Source organism: Ambystoma mexicanum, chromosome 3q (genome assembly GCF_040938575.1).
Source record: "Ambystoma mexicanum isolate Mex_15411 chromosome 3q, UKY_AmexF1_1, whole genome shotgun sequence".
NCBI classification, from domain to species: domain Eukaryota; kingdom Metazoa; phylum Chordata; class Amphibia; order Caudata; family Ambystomatidae; genus Ambystoma; species Ambystoma mexicanum.
In genome coordinates, this window is record NC_090926.1 from 345,683,807 (window position 1) to 345,703,877 (window position 20,071).

General features: G+C 52.3%; 1 protein-coding gene across 4 annotated transcripts in view; it reads right to left on the reverse strand.

Moving 5' to 3' along the window:
- Positions 1-20,071, reverse strand: part of LARP1 (La ribonucleoprotein 1, translational regulator) — a 1,174,773-nt gene that overhangs the window by 967,849 nt on the left and 186,853 nt on the right. For all 4 annotated transcript variants that reach the window (XM_069653974.1, XM_069653972.1, XM_069653971.1 and 1 more), the window contains one exon: positions 17,152-17,308. In XM_069653974.1, coding sequence (XP_069510075.1) covers positions 17,152-17,308 — 157 coding nt within the window. The remainder of the gene's footprint in view (positions 1-17,151; positions 17,309-20,071) is intronic.

The window sequence follows — 20,071 nt, forward strand, 5'->3', positions numbered from 1 at the left end:
TTAACTGAAGACAAATAGGACTAGTCAAGCATAACACCATTTGAGACACATGACCTAGTTTTATAGGAAAAAAAACAGCTTCTTTCGAGTCCATGTACAAATTAGCACAAAATGCTGCAATTTCCCTTGATAGGTGTCCCATTTAAATTTAGGCGAACCTTTATTGGAGTCCAGCAGATTGTCAAATAATTTTATGGGAGGGCTTTCAGGGATACCCAGCACTACAGATTGCACCCATAATTTCCATTAGATCAAAGTAAGCAGATCTAGAACTATATCCATCCACCCAACTAAACAGTCTAATCTCAGTGAGATTAGACGACACTTTACTACATTAAAGAAACATTTCAATACCAATGAAAAACTGTCCAGTAAAAAGGGAGACCAAGTGGTTAGAAATACACATGCCTTATAGGGGGGGTTGGGGTGAGGTCTGCTCAAATGTACAACTATAAAGCAGTCACCTAACTATCAGCTCTTCTCTAGTCGGTGAAACATTTAGGGGTTGGTGGGTGGCAGGACTCAAAGTCCCCTACAAAAGTTATCTTCAGCCCACAGGTAAGTAAATTGCAGTTTAAAAGCATGTTTGGGAAGAGTTAAGACAACACAGGAACACTTACAATGCCACCACACGTCCAAAAAGGAATCCAAGGCTAAAGCACTTCCCACAGCCAGTAAGACATACATTACTCACCATAATAGCATTGATTGTATCTGCTTAGATTCACATGCTGTGCACATGGTCCGACATCCAGTGGTAACCGCCGAGTATTGCATCTTGTCTTTCGGGGCCGAAAGGGGACGTCGGCATAGGCGTGTCTGTAACACTATCCCTATCGTGACATGTAGTGTATCCAGAATCCCTCAAGCGCCGAGGTCCCTCCGATTGTATTTTTACTGCTAGAGGGAGCCCAGGCTATAATGAGTACATAAAGAGAGGAAGTAGTAAGACGTCTATGTTCCTTCCACACAGAGCAGGGAAGTAGGGATGGCGCATGTGAATCTAAGCAGATACAATCAGAAATGCTATTACGGTGAGTAATGCATGCCTTCTGATGCTCGTTAATCTGCTTAGACTCACATGCTGTGCATAGACTAGCTAGCAGTACCCAGAGTTGCAGGTGGGTTGTGAGAAGGAACACTAGAGAAAATATGTCTTTGTACCGCTTGTCCCAACTGAGAATCAGACCTAGAATGAGTGTCTAGGCAATCTTAAAGCAAGACTGCGGAGTCGGAGGGGTCAAAGACGACATTCACGAGGCACGCCAAGTTCTCACAGCAAACATGTTTGCGGAAAAAATGGACCGAGGCTACAGGCAATGTGCGTCCTATTTATAACATTCATTGACAGTCCTCGACGGATGCCTTTGAGGGACAACAACCCGCCGCCATTGACGCAGGAAGCCCTCTGCCGAAAAATGGCCACAGTAGCACAGCTGTGGACATTACATGTCAAAGATGTGGAATACATTGGCGGACAAGCCATTCGAATGGTAAGGCCTCGAACTGGTAATGCTAGACCTGTACCATCAAAAATGGAGGAAATTGTTTGTGTATGGGGATATGCATCCTACAGTTTCGACGTCAAGAAATTGTTTTCCTGTTGGCAGAGCACATGCTGCAACACAACCATCCTGAATTTAGTATTTGTTCAGACGTCGCAGGTCTTCTTAGTATATGGAATAAAGTCAAGAGCCCCGGAACCGTTGGGAAGGAACAAGTTACTTACCTGTAACTGTTCTCCAGCATGGGTCTGGCATGGATTCACATGCTCATCAATATTCCCCGTCGTCAGGCTGGGAATCCTCGGTAAAGAAAAAAATCAGTATCGGTTTCATTTCTGATCTGTCTTTCCCAGTAGTAACCAATCACTGATCTCTGCGTCATACTGACCACAGCCAATGACTGCCCTCTACCTAAGCCCCGCCTCTGGCAGCCATCTTCAGATTTGGTAGCACGTGAAGTGGGAGTATGACCAAGTGAAGAGCCGCAGAGGGGTAGGCGGGAGGGTTCGCATGTGAATCCATGCCAGACCCATGCTGGAGAACAGTTACAGGTAAGTAACTTGTTCCTTCTCCAGCATGGGGTCTGGCATGGATTCACATGCTCATGAATATAAGATTAAATAGCAGTACACATGCACAACCACGGGAGGTGGTAAAAGGCTCAACATTAAGCAATACAAAAAACTCAACATTAAGCAGCTCTTACCTCCTCACCAGGCTCACCTTAAGCGAACAGGTTGCGCAGCACTGCTTGGCCGACCCTGGACTCCTCCCTGGAATCCCGATCGACGCAGTAGAATCTCGTGAAGGTGTGCGTCGACCTCCACATAGCAGCCCTGCAGATGTCCAGCAGGGGCACACCAGATAAGAATGCCGTGGTAGCAGCGATCGCTCTGGTCGAATGGGCTCTCGGACGGCCTGGCAGCGGTCGTTTAGCCAACCGGTGACAGTGCATGATGCAGCCGGAGAGCCATCTGGAAATAGAAGACTTCGAGAGAGCCTTCCCTTGATTCACAGGTCCAAAGTTCACAAACAGGTTTGATGTCCTCTGGAAACTCTTCGTGCGGTCCACGTAGAACTTCAGCGCTCTAGCCACATCCAGCGAGTGCAAGGTCCTCTCGGCCAGCGACGAAGGAGACGGGAAGAAAAAAGGTAACACCAAGGGCTCGTTAAGATGGAAGTCTGACGGCACCTTGGGCATAAAGGAGGGGTGCGTCCTAAGCACCACCCTCGAGGCATGGAAAGTCAAGTACGGTGCTTTGCAGGATAGGGCCTGGATCTCTCCCACTCGTCGTGCAGAGGTAATGGCCACCAGGAACGCAGTCTTCCACGACACAAACTTCATAGGTGCGGAGTGCATCGGCTCGAATGGGGGCCCCCCCCATGAGCCTCGTCAGCACCACGTTAAGTTCCCACGCTGGGGCCGGGGCCTTCACCGGCGGGAACGACCAGAACAGTCCTTTCATAAACTCTTACCAGTCGATGGGACCACAGGAACATCCGTCCTGTGGTTCTGGTATATCTGGAGATCGCCGCCAGATGAATCTTAATGGAGGCATGGGCTAGCCCAGCCTTTGCCAGCGATAGAAGGTACGGCAGCACTTGAGGGGCCGTAATCCGTAGGGGGTTGATCTTCTGTGCACGGCACCAGATAGAGAACCTCTTCCACTTATGACCGTAGCATTTGAGAGTCGAGGACGCCCTGGCCTTTGCAAGAACCTCTCTGCAATCGGCCGGTATATCATAGCCTCCAAACTCTAGCGCTGCAGGAGGCAGGCCTGCAGGTTCAGCAACGCCGGGTCGTGGTGGAAGATGGCGCCTCCTTCTCTGGAGAGAAGGTCCGCGTCCGCCGACAGCTTGATGGGAGGGGACGTTGACAAGTCCAGAAGGTCCAGGAACCAGATCTGCCATGGCCATGCCGGTGCGAGGATCATCCTGCACCGGGACCTCTTGAGCTGGTTGATGAGTCGAAGCAGCAACGGCAACGGAGGGAACGCATACAGGTATAGTCCGTCCCAGGGGAACGAGAACGCATCGCCCATGCTTCTCGGCTGGGGAAACCTGCTGGCGAACCTCTTGCACTTCGAGTTTGTCGCTGTTGCGAACAGGTCGATTTGGGGTTTGCCCCATCGTCTAAAGAGTTGATCCACCTGATCCTGGCGCAGTTCCCACTCGTGACACGCGCGCAGCTCCCTGCTGAGCGAGTCGGCGATGGTGTTGCTTTCTGCTGCCAGGTGGAAGGGAACCAGGAACATCTCCTGGGCGACCGCCCAGTGCCACAGATCCTGTGCCTCCTTGGATAGGGCTGGGGATCTGGTGCCTTCCTGCTTCCGTATGTAAAACATTGTGGTGTTGTCCATGAAGATCCGCACCACCTTGCCCTTGAGCGACGGAACGATTTGAGAGCCCAGAACACGGCTCGGAGTTCCAGGACGTTGATGTGCAGGGGCCTCTCCTCCGGGAGCCAGAGGCCTCTTGCGTGGAGATCTCTGGGACGCTTCCAGGGAGGCGTCCGTCGTCACCGTCTCCTGGTACGCCGGCGTCTGAAAGTCCTTGCCCGCCGTGAGATGCGCTCGAACGCCCCACCACTGAATCGCCCGCCGGAACACCTCGTTGAGGGGGACCCTGTCTTCGAAGGTGCCCATCTGTATCCAACGGGCGTCGAGAAATTCTTGAAGAGGGCGCATCCGTAGTCTGCAGAGGCGCACCAGGTAGATGCAAGAGGACATCATCCCCAGGAGGGACTTCATGGACCTCACCCTGGCCATGTCCGTGGCTAGCAGGCGCTGCACTTTGCCTAGAATGGTCTTCGCCTGTTCTTCCGACGGGGCCGCCAGGCGCCTCACTGTATCGAGCTTCGCTCCCAGAAACAGGGCCACCTGCGACGGCATCAGGTGGGACTTCGGGTAGTTTATGGCGAATCCCAGGTTTGTGAGTAGCTGGACGGTCCTCGCAGTGTGTTCGACGGCGAGTTCCCTCGTCCTTGAGCGGATGAGCCAGTCCTCCAGGTAGGGGTAGACGTGAATCCTGGTGCTAGGCACTTGGTAAAGACCCTGGGGGCCGACTTCAATCCGAACGGCAGTGCTCTGAATTGGTAGTGGCGTCCCTGGACGACGAACCTGAGGAACTTTCGGTGACTTGAGGATGGGAACGTGGAAGTAAGCATCCTCCAGTTCCAACGACGATAGAAAGTCGCCCTCCTCCAGCTGTCCCAGTACGTGCTGGAGGGTGACCATCCTGAACTTTTGTGATCTGATGTATTTGTGCAAACGACGAAGGTCCAGGATGGGGCGCCAGCCGCCCGTCTTCTTCCTGACGAGGAAGTACCTCGAGTACACCCCGGAGCCTCTTCGGGACAAGCTCGATGGCGCCTTTCCTGAGCATCGCCCGTACTTCCAACAGCAGTTGCGGGACGTGATTTTCCTTCCTGGCCACAGGAGGAACGTGAGGGCACTTCCTCAGGAATTCAATAGAGTGTCCTCTTGCCAGGGTTTCCAGCACCCAACGGTCGGTGGAGATGGACTTCCACACGCCGACGAAATTAGTCAGCCGGCCTCCCACCGGGGTGCTTCGGTGGGGGCCCAAGACCACGGCCGGTTCAGTCCTGCTTGGAGGTGGAGGCCTTGCCGCCCTGGCCACCTTGCCGACAGCGAGGCGCTCCCTGCTTGCCGCGACCCCTATAGGCCTCCTGAGACGAGGAGCTTGCTGCCTGGCGGTAGGACGACGAGTCACCGCTGGATCCCTTGGAGGCACCCTGTCTGCCTCCGGAGCTCCGAAAGGGCCGTCGTTGCTGAAGGGCTCCTAGGGCGCGGGCCGTCTCCGTGTCCGTTTTTATGGCTTGGAGGGACTCGTCCACCGCCTTCCCGAACAGGTCGCTGCCGTCGAACGGCATGTCCAACACCCTGGTCTGGACGTCCTGATGGAAGTCCGTCGCCCGGAGCCAACCCAGTCGTCGTAGGCAAACACTGTTGCCCAGCTGGCGGAACATGGTATCGGCAATATCGGTTGCCACAGTTATGGCGTGGTCCGACGCCACCTCACCCTCTTGCAGTATTTCCAGGGCCTCGGACCTCTTGTCCGGCAGGAAGTCCAACATGGGGGCCAGCTTAAACCAGAGCTCCCTGTCGTAACGGGCCACGATCGCCAGAGCATTGGCCGCTTTGATCGTAGTCACCGCCGAAATGACCCACCGCCCCATGGCGTCCAACCTTTCCCTCGCCGTCCGGCGGGGAATTAGACGTCGAGGCTCCCGACCCCGCCGCGACGACCCAGTCTGGTGTTGGCTGGGCCCTGAGGCACAGGGGAGCGGTTTCGGGGACCCGGTACTTCTCGTACAGGTCCCGTTTGGCTGGTGCCGTGGAGGGATTTTTGAGAACCGACAGGCCCTCCTCCCAGATGTCATCGATTAGGGGCACCGCGATGACCGTCTTCCTCTTGGCCTCCCGGCGCTGATAGAGGAAACCTTCCTTTCTCTACTCCTCCGGGCAGAGCTGGAACAATTCGGACGCCCTGGCGATCATGGCGTGGAATGAGCCAATCTTGACGGGCGGCGAGGCCCGCGCGACGGCAGACCCGTTCCGTCGTCGAGCCCAACGCACTGTCATCTCCCGACTCATGGGAGGATGAGGAGGGAACTGTAGGCCCTACGGGGGCGAGCGGAGGAGAGGGTTGGGTCCTCCGTCGTTTGTTCTGAGGACCTCCGACGGGCCAGGTGTCGGGTCTTCCAGCCTGGGCCGTGGGAATCTCATCCTTAGAGCATAAGGACTGGATGGCAGACAAAATGGCCGCCGAGCCATCCTGAGGCCTAGGATCTGGCTGCGCCGGAAGGGAAGGCCGCTCTCTCACCATCGTCTTCTTCCTCGGTTATCTCCGAGGATCGAACCTTCTCGAATTGGACTTCGAGGTTCCTCACGGCCTCGGTCAGTTCCTCCTCCGAGGCTGTCTGAGCTCGAGGAGGGCACCGTGCCCCCCTCCCTCGCTTCTTCCATCATGGCGGCCACGACGATGGGCTGAAAAGAGGATTCCCTCCTTGGCGGCAGGGAAACTAGTCCCGGAGGCAGTCTCCGCTGGCGGCGTCTCTGCCGGCTTGGCAAGAGTCGCAGCTATAGCCTCGATAGAGTCCTTCGCCTGCTGGGTAGGGGCCCTCACCACCTTAGGTGCGTCCCGGGTCTTCTACTTCGGGGAGGGGCGACGCCTCGCTCCCCCTCTATCGAGATCGGACGGGTCTTCTCCCGAAGCTTACCCGGGGTCTTGGACTTTCTCTTCCCCAAACCGGAGCGTTGGCTCGTGGTTGACGGTGCCGGGGAAGGTGCGCCCAGCCTGGCGACCGAAGAGCCCGACCTTTCGGCGCTCCCGGATTCCCACGCAGCGCTTGGCCTGGTGGAAGCCCGCTCGGACCCTTTCTTCTTCTCACCCGTCGAGCCCTTCTCCAACCAGCTTGCGAGACGGGATCGACGGTCCCTCATGGTCCGCTCCGACAAGTTCTTGCAGAACTGGTAGTCCTCTACATGAGTCTTGTCCCCATGAAGACAGTAGAAGCAGCACAGTTCATTCGACGAAATCTTCACCCTTGAGGGGTGTAGGAAAATCCCGCCACGGATAGCCGTTAACGGGAGTAGAAACGGTGGAGCTTGAGGCTCGATTAACCGAAAAAAATGTGAAACTTCACCTGAAAAAGCATGAAACACGCAGTAAAAGCTCGAGAGCTAAGCATGAGGACTCCCAACACTTAAACGTGCGGTAAAAATCTGAAGATGGCTGCCAGAGGCGGGCCTTAGGTAGAGGGCAGTCATTGGCTGTGGTCAGTATGACGCAGAGATCAGTGATTGGTTACTACTAGGAAAGTGATCAGAAACGAAACTGATATTTTCTTTACCGAGGATTCCCAGCCTGACGGGGAATATTCATGAGCATGTGAATCCATGCCAGACCCCATGCTGGAGAACAATCGCCCCTTTTCGTAGCATGGCTCGTAACTCCTCCAGAAGCAGTGTGATGTGCTGCTCCTGCTGGGGAACCAGTGGAATGTGAGGACTCCTGCGTTGGACCTCCAAATTCTTCCCCTGGGCGAGAGCATCCAGCACCCATCTGTTACTGGTGATCTTTCTCCACTCGCGGACGAACCTAGTCAGCTGGACTCCCACCGGGGTGCACGAGTGGGGGCATGACGTCTTGGCCATTTCAGGCACCGATGTGCTGTCCTGCGAGCATCGATGTGCTGTCCTCCGCTACCATGGGCCTAAGAGAGGCCTCTGTAGGCTTGAGTCGAGGATCAGGAAGGCTGGCTGTATGACATGTAGAACACTTTACTTTGACCTGCTCGATTTTTCCCTGGAGGAGCAAATAGACTAGCAGTACTTTTGGAGAATGCTAAGTGAGCGGACCATCTCCATATACACTTTGATGGCCTGGAGGGAGTAGTCGACAGCCTTCCCACACATTTTCCACATCGAAGGGCATGTGCAGCACTTTCGCTTGGACTGACGGACGTTAGTGGCCTTCATTCATTCCGGCAGACTAAGGAAGACTGTTACCCATTTGCCGGAACCCTGTATCGGCGATGTCGACTGCCACTGTGATGGTGTTGTCCGATGCCACTTTGGGGAAGAGGGCAAGGGCATCAGTCTTATCGTCAGGGTGGACCTCCAGGATCGATCCTAGTTTGTACCACAAATCCCTGTTGTACCTAGTTAGGATCACAAGTGTGTTGGGCCCCCTTGATTGTGGACTTTGCAGTGTAAGTCACCTTCCCCATGGCATCCCTTACTGTCCCAGAGGGACATAAGACTGGGATGGGTTGCTGACTTTCCTCACGGCCAGCCCACCGAGTCCAGTGATGACTGCGACCTCAGGCATTTGGGTGCCGAGTCTGGCACCCTATACTTTTTCCCAGCCTATTCTGCTTGGCCGGAGCTGTGCAAGGATTCTATGAGGGCGACACCCTCTTCCCAAATCGTGTCCAGAAAAGGTACCGCTATGATAGTCTTCCTCTTACCTTTGACACAAGCCCTGATTCTTGGTTTCCTCAGGCTCCAGCTGGATTAGCTCAGAGGCTCTAGCGATCATGGAGTGGCACAAACCCACCTCGTCCAGTGGGGGAACCTATGTGGGGCATCCAAATGTGGTGACTCACCGTCCGCTGCAACAATGCCTTAGTCGTCATCTGTCGTGGCCATGTCTGTTCCCATAACCGGGTCTGCTGGGGGAGTTGGGTTGATCCAGGTGTCCAATGACGCTTGGCAGAGGCTGACATGGGAACCACTGGTGCCGGAAACATTCATCTGGATCTTTGACACCAAGGTGGAGAGAGTCAAGGGAATGTCCCAAGAAATGTCCCTCAGCTGACAAGGCAAAACTGGAAACTACGACCTGCGCCGCTATCCTTGTGGACCGTATGCATGGACTCCTGTGCTTACTCTGTGGAAGACCTCCAAGGCTTGGGAGATGACCTGGGAGGGCTGTTTCAGGGCCTCTACACATGCCCACCCCACTCCCCAAACCCCTTTCCTCCTTGAGGCTTCTAAACCAGACCTGCACTGGTATCTTCACCCCTTCTGGCGTACCAGCAGACTGCCAAAGTCTCAGCAGTGGTGCCATCCCATGGGGCAGGGACACATTCTGCACCATGTGAGCCACCCTTGCAGGATCAGTGCCATTAGCTGCCGTGGTAGTAGTATCCGTCGAGTTGGCGGCAAGGTCTTTGCCTGTGCAAGTTGAGCCTGTGCAGCCTGCTGCTTAGTCTGCTTCTCAGATTTCTACCATAGTTTAGCCGCGGTAGATTACTTCCTCTTTGAAGAGGCGCTTGATGGTAGGCTGGCAATGGAGGCAGAAGGTGATGCCGATAGCACCCCATCCACTTTGGGACCAGCTTCTGCTGTGAACTCAGACTTGCAGATCCGGGCCTTATCTTGGGCCACCATGGATGAGGTGCCCTCAAAGGACTTAAACCGCTCCTCGGATCAGCCGGCCCTGGACGAGGCATGACTCTGCTCTGAGCAAGTCAGTCCTTAGGCATAGTAGGCTGGTGGCTTGGCTTAACACTGTCTGTAGTTTTCATAGAGAAACCGAGGCATTTGTCACTCTACCTCCTTATGGTCTGGGTGTAGGCAGAAGAGGCATATTAGGTGGTTGTCCTCCACAAACATTCCACACCCCGCATTTGGTGCAGGGCCTAAGAGGGACCTGCCCTCTTCCGTCATGGTCGGAGTGTGTGAAGTTGGCCCAAGATGGCTTTCGAGAATCTTCAATGAATCCTAGCCCTTGTGGGGTGCAGAACTACAGACAACGGGTCCCCGCTGTCGGCAGACGAAAGCGCACACAGGCTGAACTTTGACAAAAACCACAAAAACATACAAATAGCTTGGAGAGCTACCCGAGATTTCCCAACACTGAGGTGTGCAGTAAAAATCTGTAGATGGCTGCCAGGGGAGGGGCTTAAGGAGAGGACTCATTGGAGGGGGCAGTATGACCCAGAGGACAGTGATTGGCTTAGAGGAGAAACAGTTTTAAAGTGAAATTTTTCTTTTACCGAGGATTCCCAGCCTGGGGATGGTGAATAATGGCATGTGAATCCATGCCAAACCCCATGCTGGAGAAATACAAAGCCTGCCACTTTGGCCCTCTTAGCTCCAACATGTTAGACAGTCCAACACTTCACACGGACAAGGCTACTTGGAGACAAAATGGGGTTCACAGGCAGAGTGCTCACTGTCTCCTGCCTCAAGGACAGATACCAGTCACCTGCAGAGTCAAGAAAAGCTCAATACTCTCCAGTGAATATGAAACCACTGGGGTCATTTCTCCACAAACCCAATCTCATTTCACCTATATGCCAATACTCAGTTATTCTGCAAACTGAATGCCTCAGGCACTGCCTCGCTGCCAGTTAAGCTTGGATGGCAAGCACCTATGTAAACCTCAATCCCACCAAAATAAAATATCATGCCTGCCATCTAAACAAGAAACCATTTAAGGGGGGGTTGAATGACACCTTGATGGATTCACACCTCAGCTGGAAATAATTTGCCTAATTACTTTGCTCCATTGACACTACTCCTTATAGCAACTTAAAAAAGCCTAGCCTCAAACAGCACTCTACTGAAAGATAAAACCCTAACCCTCTATCGAACTGACATGGACTTCAAAAACAGTCCACGCCCTGTAATCACTCCCACAGTACTGGAAACCGCCTTCCTTCGCAGTAACACTAGGCCCTACTTTCAGGGCATCCAAAATTTAACACATCGCAGAGCATTAAACTGGTTATTCATGTAAGGCAGGATATTTCAAAATAAACTCCATCACCAGTAAGGCAACTACTGCCCAACACCAGCCTACCTAGCCACAAAACAGACAGTAGGCAATGTTATCCAGTGCAAGGCTATAGACCAACTAATACACATCCAGTACCATAAACCTTCCCATCACAAACTCAGTTAACCTCAAATTACTTGTACAGCACTCTTGCTACCTTGCTTGGTCAGTGCCATATGACCACAAACTTAAAAAAATAAAACACGAAAGTAAGCCATAGCCTGCAGAGCTATCAAACTTTCATTGTGAAGTAAATTTGACTCCGAAAAAATAGAAATTATTCTTTCGAGAAATGTATTAAAACACTTGCCTTTGTGCTCTCACAAAGGCATTTGCAGACATTTGTTGAGTCTATACTGAATAAAATAAACCAGTGCTTGACAAAATGTGGGCTGCATCATAATACAACTAAACATACCAATAGAAAAAAATTACCAGGTTACTCACTGTAGTGACCCCCTTACTCCTAGTTCATAGTCCCCTTTCCGCCATACTTATGGGACCGGAGCGCTTTGTAAAAGCATCAAAAAAATGTTTTTAATCCTTCCTCCTACGCGGGGCCCGGCACGCGGCCGTAACTCCGCCCATCAGTCCTTTTCTATCACCAGGTCAGAGACCTTTTAGCAATAATAGAGGAACCTTATTGAAGGGGACGGGCATATGGAGTAAAGGGGTCTATGGACTAGGAGTAAGGTGGTCACTACAGTGAGTAACCTGGTTATACTCCTACGTCCCCTTTCCTCCATACTAATGGGAGATTCCCCAAGCACTCCTTGCAGGAACTATGGGTGGATGGAAAAAAACCTTACTCAAACTGGTTCTTCAGCACAGTCTGACCAAACTGAGCATCAGCTCTTGAACTCAGGTCTAGACAATGTTTACAAAAAGCCAATGGGGAGGACCAAATAGCTGCCTTTGCGATGGTCTTCCAGGGGACATTTCTGAAAGGCAACTGCCTTGCCCCGCACCAGGTGTGCATGAACACCTTTAGGAAGCTTCAGCCCTTGAACGGTATAAGACTCAGTAATGCAGGCCGCGATGCATCTGGAGATGGTCGCCTTAGAGGCCTACTTACCTTGTGGATTACCAAAGGTGATGAACAGTTGAGAAAAGCTCCTAAGTTCGGAAGTTGTCAAGATCGAACTTAAGAGACCTTCTAACATCCAGTGTAGAACCCTTTCCGCCTCTGAAGCGCGATTCAGGAAAAAGACCGGCAGGAAAATAGACTGCTTTAGATGGAACTCAGAAACCACCTTCAGCAAGAAAGCAGGGTTTGTCTGTAAGACCACCTTATCCTTGTGAAAAGCCAAGAAGGGACGTTCCACCGACAAGCTTGTAGCTCGCTCACGCGCCTTGCCGAAGTGACGGCCACCAAAAAGGACACCTTCCATGACAGGTGCTTGAGGTCCACCGTGGCCATTGGTTCGAAAAGCTTATGGCACAACGCCGTCAGGACCACATTTAGATCCCACGCTGGGTGCGGACTGCAAATCAGAGGACAAAGGCGTGTCAAGCCTGCAAAAAGTCTCTTAACCACTGGATTAGACAGTAAAAACATTGGTCCGTAGATAGGTAGGCAGGCAGAAACCGCCGACAGATAACTTCTACATGACAGAATGTTAACTCCTGACTCTGCTAAATAGGATACAAGGACAACACTGTCAATCGTAGACCGCCTTGGGTCCAACTGCTTGTTTAAACACCAATGACAGAGCCTAAGCCATTTGCTTCTGTACTGGGACCTAGTCGAAGGTTCTCTGGCAGCCTGGATAATACGCATTTTATCCGCAGACAGGCTAAGATGTTCTAAAGACCTGAACTCGGGCACTGTGCCGCCAAGCTGAGTGATTGTGGGGAGGAGTGCCACAGTCCCCCCCTAGTGAAGAAGATCGGGGTTACCAGGAGCCTGACTGGCAGACACACTGACAGGTGTTGAAGTTCTGAGAACCAAAACCTGGCTGGCCACCACGGGGCTATGAGCAGAACAGTTCACAGTTCTTCAATTTGCAAATCGTCCAATGAACTATAGGCAGAGGCGGGAAAGCATAAGCCCTCATTGTGCCATGGAATTTCGAGAGCATCCCCAGAGATGAGGCTCCCAGTTCGTTTCTGGAGGCATACAGAGGAAACTACTTGTTTGCCGCCGTAGCGAAGAGGTCCACTTCCGGAGTGCCCCAGTGCAAGAAAATCTATGAGAGGACTTCTGCCTTCAGTTCCCACTCGTAGTGGACTACAGTCAGCCGACTGAGGGCATCTGCTGGGACATTCAGCTGGCGCAGAATGTGTACTGCAAGTAGCCAGACACCATGGTGAACCGCCCACTCCCAAATCTGGATGACCGCTCCATGAGCGGGGAGACTTGGTGCCCCCTTGCTTGTTGATCTCGACACCACATTGTCCATGCGAAGGGAGGAGTCCGTCGTGACCGTTATCGTCGGGGCTGGGTCCTGAAACCCCACCCCTACCGACAGGTTGCTGAGACACTTCCACCAGTCCAGGTCCGCTCTCATCTAAGCCAGAATCGTTATCAACTTGAGAGTTTGGATCCACAGCCTGAAGCCAAGCGCTCCGAAGAGCCATCCGAGTCTGCCTCATCTTGCAGTGAGCAAGAGGAAGTGCCAAAATGCATGAGGCCATGAGGCCCAGAAGCCTCTGAAACCCCCAGGCCGAGATGCTCTCCGACTGCGCAAACATCTGACACATGGCCAACAGATCCGCCATTCTGTCCCCGGTCAGGTACACTCTGCAGTCAGATTCCAGCGAAATCCCAGGAAGATCAAGTCCTGAGAGAGTCATGGAAGATTTCCACCAGTTCACCAACAGCCTGAGGTGGAACAAGAGCTGGAGGAGAGACTGAAGATTGCAGGCAGCTTTCAGCAGGCAAGGGCTGTGCAAGAGCCAGTCCAAATACAGATATACATGGATACCCTGCAGACGAGAATAGGCAGCGATCGCCAACGTCTTCGTAGACACGCGGTGCCGAACTTCGGCCAAAAGGAAGCTTTCGAAACTGGAAATGCTCCTCTCCCACAGTGAAACGGAGATCTCTCCTGTGTGGACCCCAGATCAGGATATGCATCTAGGCATCCTGAAGATCCACCACGCTGAGCCAATCACCCATCTGCAGGGAAGATGGTATCTGGCCGAGCGTGATCTTTAATTTCTCTTGGGGTAGGAAAAGATTGAACTGGGAAAGGTCTAGGATGGTGCACAGGCCAGCCTGGTTGGGTTTGGGCACCGTAAACAGCTGGGAGCAGAAAGCCTCCCCTTGCTCCCCAAGAGGAACGGGTTCCACAGCTCTGAGGTCCTGCAATTTCTGCACCTCGGCTTTTAGGGAGGGCGATCCCAATTGCTGGAAAGGAGGGTTGATGGGTGGGGTAGGGGTAAGCGAAAGCCCACCAGAGCGACTGCCAAGACCCACCCGTCCTCGGTGATGGTCTGCCACGCCTCCCAATGAGACGCAATGCATCCTCCCACCGGGCTCTCATGCAAGCGAGGAAAACCCTAATTTGGCAGGCTTTTCAGTGGTGTTAACACCTGAATCCTGAGGAGGCTGAGGAGCAGGAGATAAACAGTCCGTTGCTGCCTCTGGCAGTTATTACCCGAAGCAGTATCCACTCTGCAGGATTTCCTGTCTAGGAAGCCCCCGAAACCAGAGGAAGGCTGGCTTTGCGACAGCAGTATCTGGGTCCTAAAAGGGGTTTTAACCAGGACTTCGCTGTCTGGGTGGTGTCCTTAGTTTTGGTGAGCTCCACAAAAGCTCCTTGCCGTCAAACAGACCTGTACCTCCTTCGAGAACTTGGTGGCATGCAACCACACCTGTCGAGAGGTTGCAACACCCAGCATAAGGCCCCAAGTCGACGTGATGAGCCGCGGCCTCATGCAGATCCTGGGCTAAGACTCTGGCATCAGATAAACCCGCCTTAAAGTCTTCCAGCTTCTCGACTGGAATGAAAGCCTCGAACTCTGACAGACCTTTCCACATCTTCATATTCGCCCCTGCAAACACCAGTTCCGCGTTAGCCTGCCGGAGCTGCAAGGCTGAGTTAGGACAAACTTCTGGACTCCTTGGGAGGAAGGTTTTTGCTATTTCCCCAGAACCTGAGTCGCTGTCGTAGAAGAGGATGCTGCAGGCCTGGACTGCAAAGTGGCTGCGGCCACCACTGTGGAGGGGGCGGACAAGATGACATGGCCACCTCTTCCGAAGAATGCAGCCTGTATCGCGCATCAATTTTCTTATTGACGAAAAGTCCAGAGTGTGGCTTTTCCCAGCCCCTGCAGACCTCGGCCAAAACGTCCTTCTGCAAGAACAGGCCGGTACGCTCCGAAGGAGACAAGGTGAACACCCCCAAAAGCACACCCTCCTGCGGAGCGGGTGCCTCGGGCACTGGAACATCCAATAGGCACATCATGCCCAGTACCCGGTCATGAAAAGCTCTAAGAGCGCGGCTGGTCTTCGCCGTCTTGCTCGCCCTGCGCATCAGCCGACAGGTCAGGATCCTGCTGGACCATGTCAGGCACTGTCTTGTCCACAGGGGGCAAGGGCGGAAGGGTTGGTGGAGGCAACGTAGGCAAGGGCGGCGCCAGAACCACTGGTGGAAAGGGTGGAGCCGGAAACGAAGGCGGGTATATCTCCCTAAAAAGACCCTTCAAATACTCTCATGGGGTCAGTACGCATGAATGTCTGAAATTTGCCGAAAAAGGCATCCTCCGGAGACGGTTTTGGAACTGCCTGAGAAGGCCTCATGAGGAAGATCATTCCAAGGACGCAGAGGTGAGGGTTGCCACACAGGCCCATCCCCTGAAGTGTCCACAAAAATCAAAGGTGCCGAACCCACAGGCAATGAGACATTGTGCGGAAGGGGCACCCGGGCGTTCCAACTGTAAACTGGACGAAACTGATGCGCACAAGGAATTGTATGTTCACCCCCAGAACCAACTCCTACACCTGAGGCCGATGGCGTAGTTGCAGGGGGTAAATACAAAAAATGGCCACTGTGGCAGGAACGGCCACCATTTTGCCATCACCTGAGGGGAACTGCGGCACATGTGGAAGTGAGGCAGGGGTCCCCGTCGGTGGGTCAGGGGTCTTAATTTTAGCCTTTACATAAGACACCTCGGCTGAGCCAATACTATGAGGCCTGGAATGTTTCTGCGACATACCAATAGCCAAACTAGCCTTCACAGGAAGGATCTTGGCACTGCCGGTAAAGGAAAAACTTCACTCCTTGCCCCCTCAACAGTTCTGGCGTCGCTACAAGAGCAGGACCAGTGTGGAACAACTTTCACTGATAAGGCATTGGCAGGCCTCTCAGATGTTGGTCACTTTATCCTCTGCACGAGGTACCTCAGACCCAGGTCCGGTAACAGCCTTACTAGCGTGGGCCTCGAACATCTGTTCGGTAACACCGAGCTCAGCTGAGGCCTCGGGGCGCCCCCCAGTACACTTTGAGGTAAACCGATGACGAGGTCTCAGAGCAAGCTCTGGTACCCCACGACTCAGAACAGGGTCTAGAGGCAGCCCCCACAGGAGGGGCTGCGGAGCGTGCTCCGGTATCCAAAGGCCCCTTACAGAGACCCTCAGAGAAAACTGACACAATTAGGCCCAGAAGGCACCTCGGGGCAATCCCCGGTGACAGAGCGATCAATGCTCCTCCTGGCTCGGGAAGAGCCCGGAAAGGCATCTCCCTGCCGGGGTGCTCTGAAAAGTAAAGAACTTACCGGGCGTTTCTTTATCAATAAACGCCTGACAATGCGAAGGAGTACGTCAAAATACCTCCTCCCACCGCTCCAACTGATGTTGAAGTGCCTGGACCGAAAGGGAGTCACAAAAACATGAGTCCCAACGGTGATCCGGACCCAAACACTCTAAACAAAGAGGATGGGGACCGCCCTCGCGTAGCGTCGGTGACACGATGAACATCTGGAAAGTCTAGTTTGAACTAGAGACACTAGTAAACGATCGCTAGCCAGGGAGGGGGGGGGAGGAAGACGATCTTCCGAGGATGCAAGCGCGTCCAGTCCCGAACGAGCGGAGAAAAGGACTCATGGGCAATGATGCGCAGGGCGGAGCCAAAATGGGTAGGGTTATGGCCGCGTGCTGGGCCCTGCGTAGAAAGAGGAAGGACTAAAATTTAGAAATTTTTGGATGCTTTTACAAAGCACTCCGATCCCATCCCACAGGACGGAGGAATGTCCCATAAGTATGGCGGAAAGGAGACGGGACATAGGAGTAAAGATTTTTAACATGGGGTATATACACGATCTAGATTCCATTACTTGTATTATATAAACCTCCCCACCCACATCCATGATTTTAAGTTAATGGAAGTACCTCTTTTCTTTTGACCAGATTTCTGGTTCTCATCGTCTCCGTTTTTCTCTTCACCAGACTCATCAGACCTCACTCTTTGGTTCTCTTTGCCATCACCTTTCTCTTCCTTCATTTCCTTCCTGATCAGTGATTTGCGAACAACCTGCAATTTTGAAGGCTGTGGTGAAAGGGAGAACAAATAAGTGTTAGTTTAGCTGGGAGTTTGCTTGGTTCAGTGAAGCATATAGGAACCCATGTACCTGGCATAAGCAAGGTCCCATCTAGTGATGGAGTATTGATTTCAAGTTCACCCATTACCCAAAACACCACTACCCCTAGAAAACATGTGACTCAATATTTGCAGTGCCAAACACCCAACTGTGTAAGGTCCCACTGGATTGGGACGAGATGCAAAAGAATACGGATAGGAATGTTGGGGAGTTTGTTCTGAAAACTTGCACTTAAAGCAATCCTTTGTTTTAAGAGCCCGTTTCAGCCCTGTGGAGACCGTGCGGCAGACCCACAGCTGGCCAAAAGGGTTTCAATTAAGCTGCATCTGGCTGTACTTGTGGTACACATTGCTCAGAAGTAAAGAGAAACTCTTAAGGGGCAGAAGGGTTGTCTAAGACAGGAAAACAAAAAGCAAATGTCCATACAAACACCACGTCTGTCAAGTAACAGTTACAGGCAAGTTAGATTTGAAAGAAGTATTCAGTTTCCACAAAGGCTTGACCATATACAGCCCATGTCCCTTTTACTTACCTTTGGTTGTCGTACCTGGTTCACATTCTGCCCCCCCCCCAGTGAAATATAGCAGTAAAGCATGCCATGTACGTGTCCGCATAAAGCAGAGCACCTGAAATTTCATGCATGCTAGATTACAATAGAAGGGAAGGAAGTTAGATTATAGGCTGCTCTTACCTTACGAAAACAGGTGGCAGAGTACTGCCTTTCCAACCATTGACTCCATTCAGAAGTCTTCTGCTAAGCAGTAATGCTTGCCAAACGTATGCAGCGTGTTCCTGGTGGCCACTCCAAATGTCTTAGCTCAACTCACGCCTGAAACACTTGTCGCAGCACTCACCTAGTGTAGGGCACTGTAGGTGGGGCAGACCTGGATTGGTGACAGGGACTGATGCAGTTGGTCATCCAACATGATCCACCTTGCATAGATATGCACTGCCCTCTTGTACGGCCTGAAAGAAAACCTTTAGTTAAGTGTAGAACGTCAGCACTTGTGAGATCCAAATAGTGAAGGGTGCAGTCTGCTGATTAGTGTTTTGCGGAAAGGGTAGGGAGGACTTTTCGCTCCGATAACATCTCATACCACTTTCGGTATGAATTTGGGAAGTGGTCTGCGAACTGCACAGTCCTTCTGAAAAGTTGTGAATGTGGGTTCTGCAGAGGGCCTGTAGCTCACCAAGTCTCTCCAATGTTAAAACGACTAAAAAGGTGACTTTCCAGTATAAGAATCAAATCCGATGGATGGTTTCATAGGGTGCTGCTGTAAGTGCTGACAGGATGGTATTCAAACTCCAAGAGGGCACCAGCTTGGATGAGGGAAAAGTGCGTAGTAATACATTGTGAAACACCTCGACCGCTGGGTCACCAAGTAGTAAAAACTGATGAAAGCCTGTGGTATAGGCTGAGAAATGCACTTTAATGGATGACAGATAAGCTGCTCTTGCCCAGGTGCAAAAGGTAAGGTAGCACTTGGTGTACACAATCACAACTGAACCTGCTTACTCCAAGTAGACCATGTGGTAAAGCGTGTCCTTTTCTGGGCCCAAGTGAAACAGGTGGATTGCGCTCTGGAGGCTGATGACATTCCAGCTCCGGACACTCAGATTTGCCAGCCTTTGCTGTGCGTGTACCATGCTTTGAGTGGCAGACTCACTGGGACACAGAATTATGCCTAACAGGCGCTGGTGCAGCCTGATGCAAATGGGCATCTTGTGACGGTCGTATGAGGGTCAGGTACCAAACCAGACTTCGCCAAGCTGGGCTACGAGGATCATTTGACATGGTTGTGCCTTCATGCTCAGCAGAACTCAGGCTAACAAAGGTGCCGGAGGGAACCAAAAGAGGAACTGCCCATTCCAATTCATGGATAAGGCATCCCCGGGACCATTTCTCTGGGTACCTGGAGGCAAAGCAAGGGCACGCCATGTTTTCTGCAAATCGGTCTGCGGTTGGCCCCATCTGTGGAAGATTAGATTTAGTGGTCATCCTGTTAACATTTGTGGGATGAGTAGTCTCTGCATAGCTCTTCCACTAGGACATTTTCCTTTATTGGCAGATGTTCCACCCTCACTTGAACCCGGCGTTTGAGGAACCCAAAGCCACTGAGCTTCTGCTGAGAGAATTGCTGATTTTGTGCCTCCCTGTTTGTTGGTGTAATGCAGAGAGGTTGTATTGTCCGTTTTGACCGACTACCTGGCCCTCCAATACAAGCTGTAATAATAAACACCCAGCGGATAGCTCCAAGTTCTAAAACGATGTGGAGACTAGTTCTCTTGACGGCCATGCGCCCTTCACCTGAAGCTCCCCCAGAGGAGTCAGATCTGGGGAGCTATGTTGCAGTGGGAGGTTGAAACAGCATGCCGCAAGTAAAATGTTTGTTATTCAACCACTGAAGCACCTGTAGAAGGCTGGTATGATGCGAACAACATCTTCCCACAAGCCATAGTCTTGTGTCCATTGGTGGACCAGAATTGCACTCATTCGAAACCTGCAGTTGGGAATCTGGTATATACACAAGAGGGCATCTAAATCGATGCATCTTGGTGGAGGCATTGTCGAGAAACCATGAGACCAGAACTAGTGCTCTATTCTCAGTTGAGGGTCGTATTCTGGGGTAGGAGTGTCCTACTGCGCCCAGAGGGAGAGCAGTAAAGACATGGACTTCGTCTCGAATGAGAAGCCTATGGTTTCTAGAACC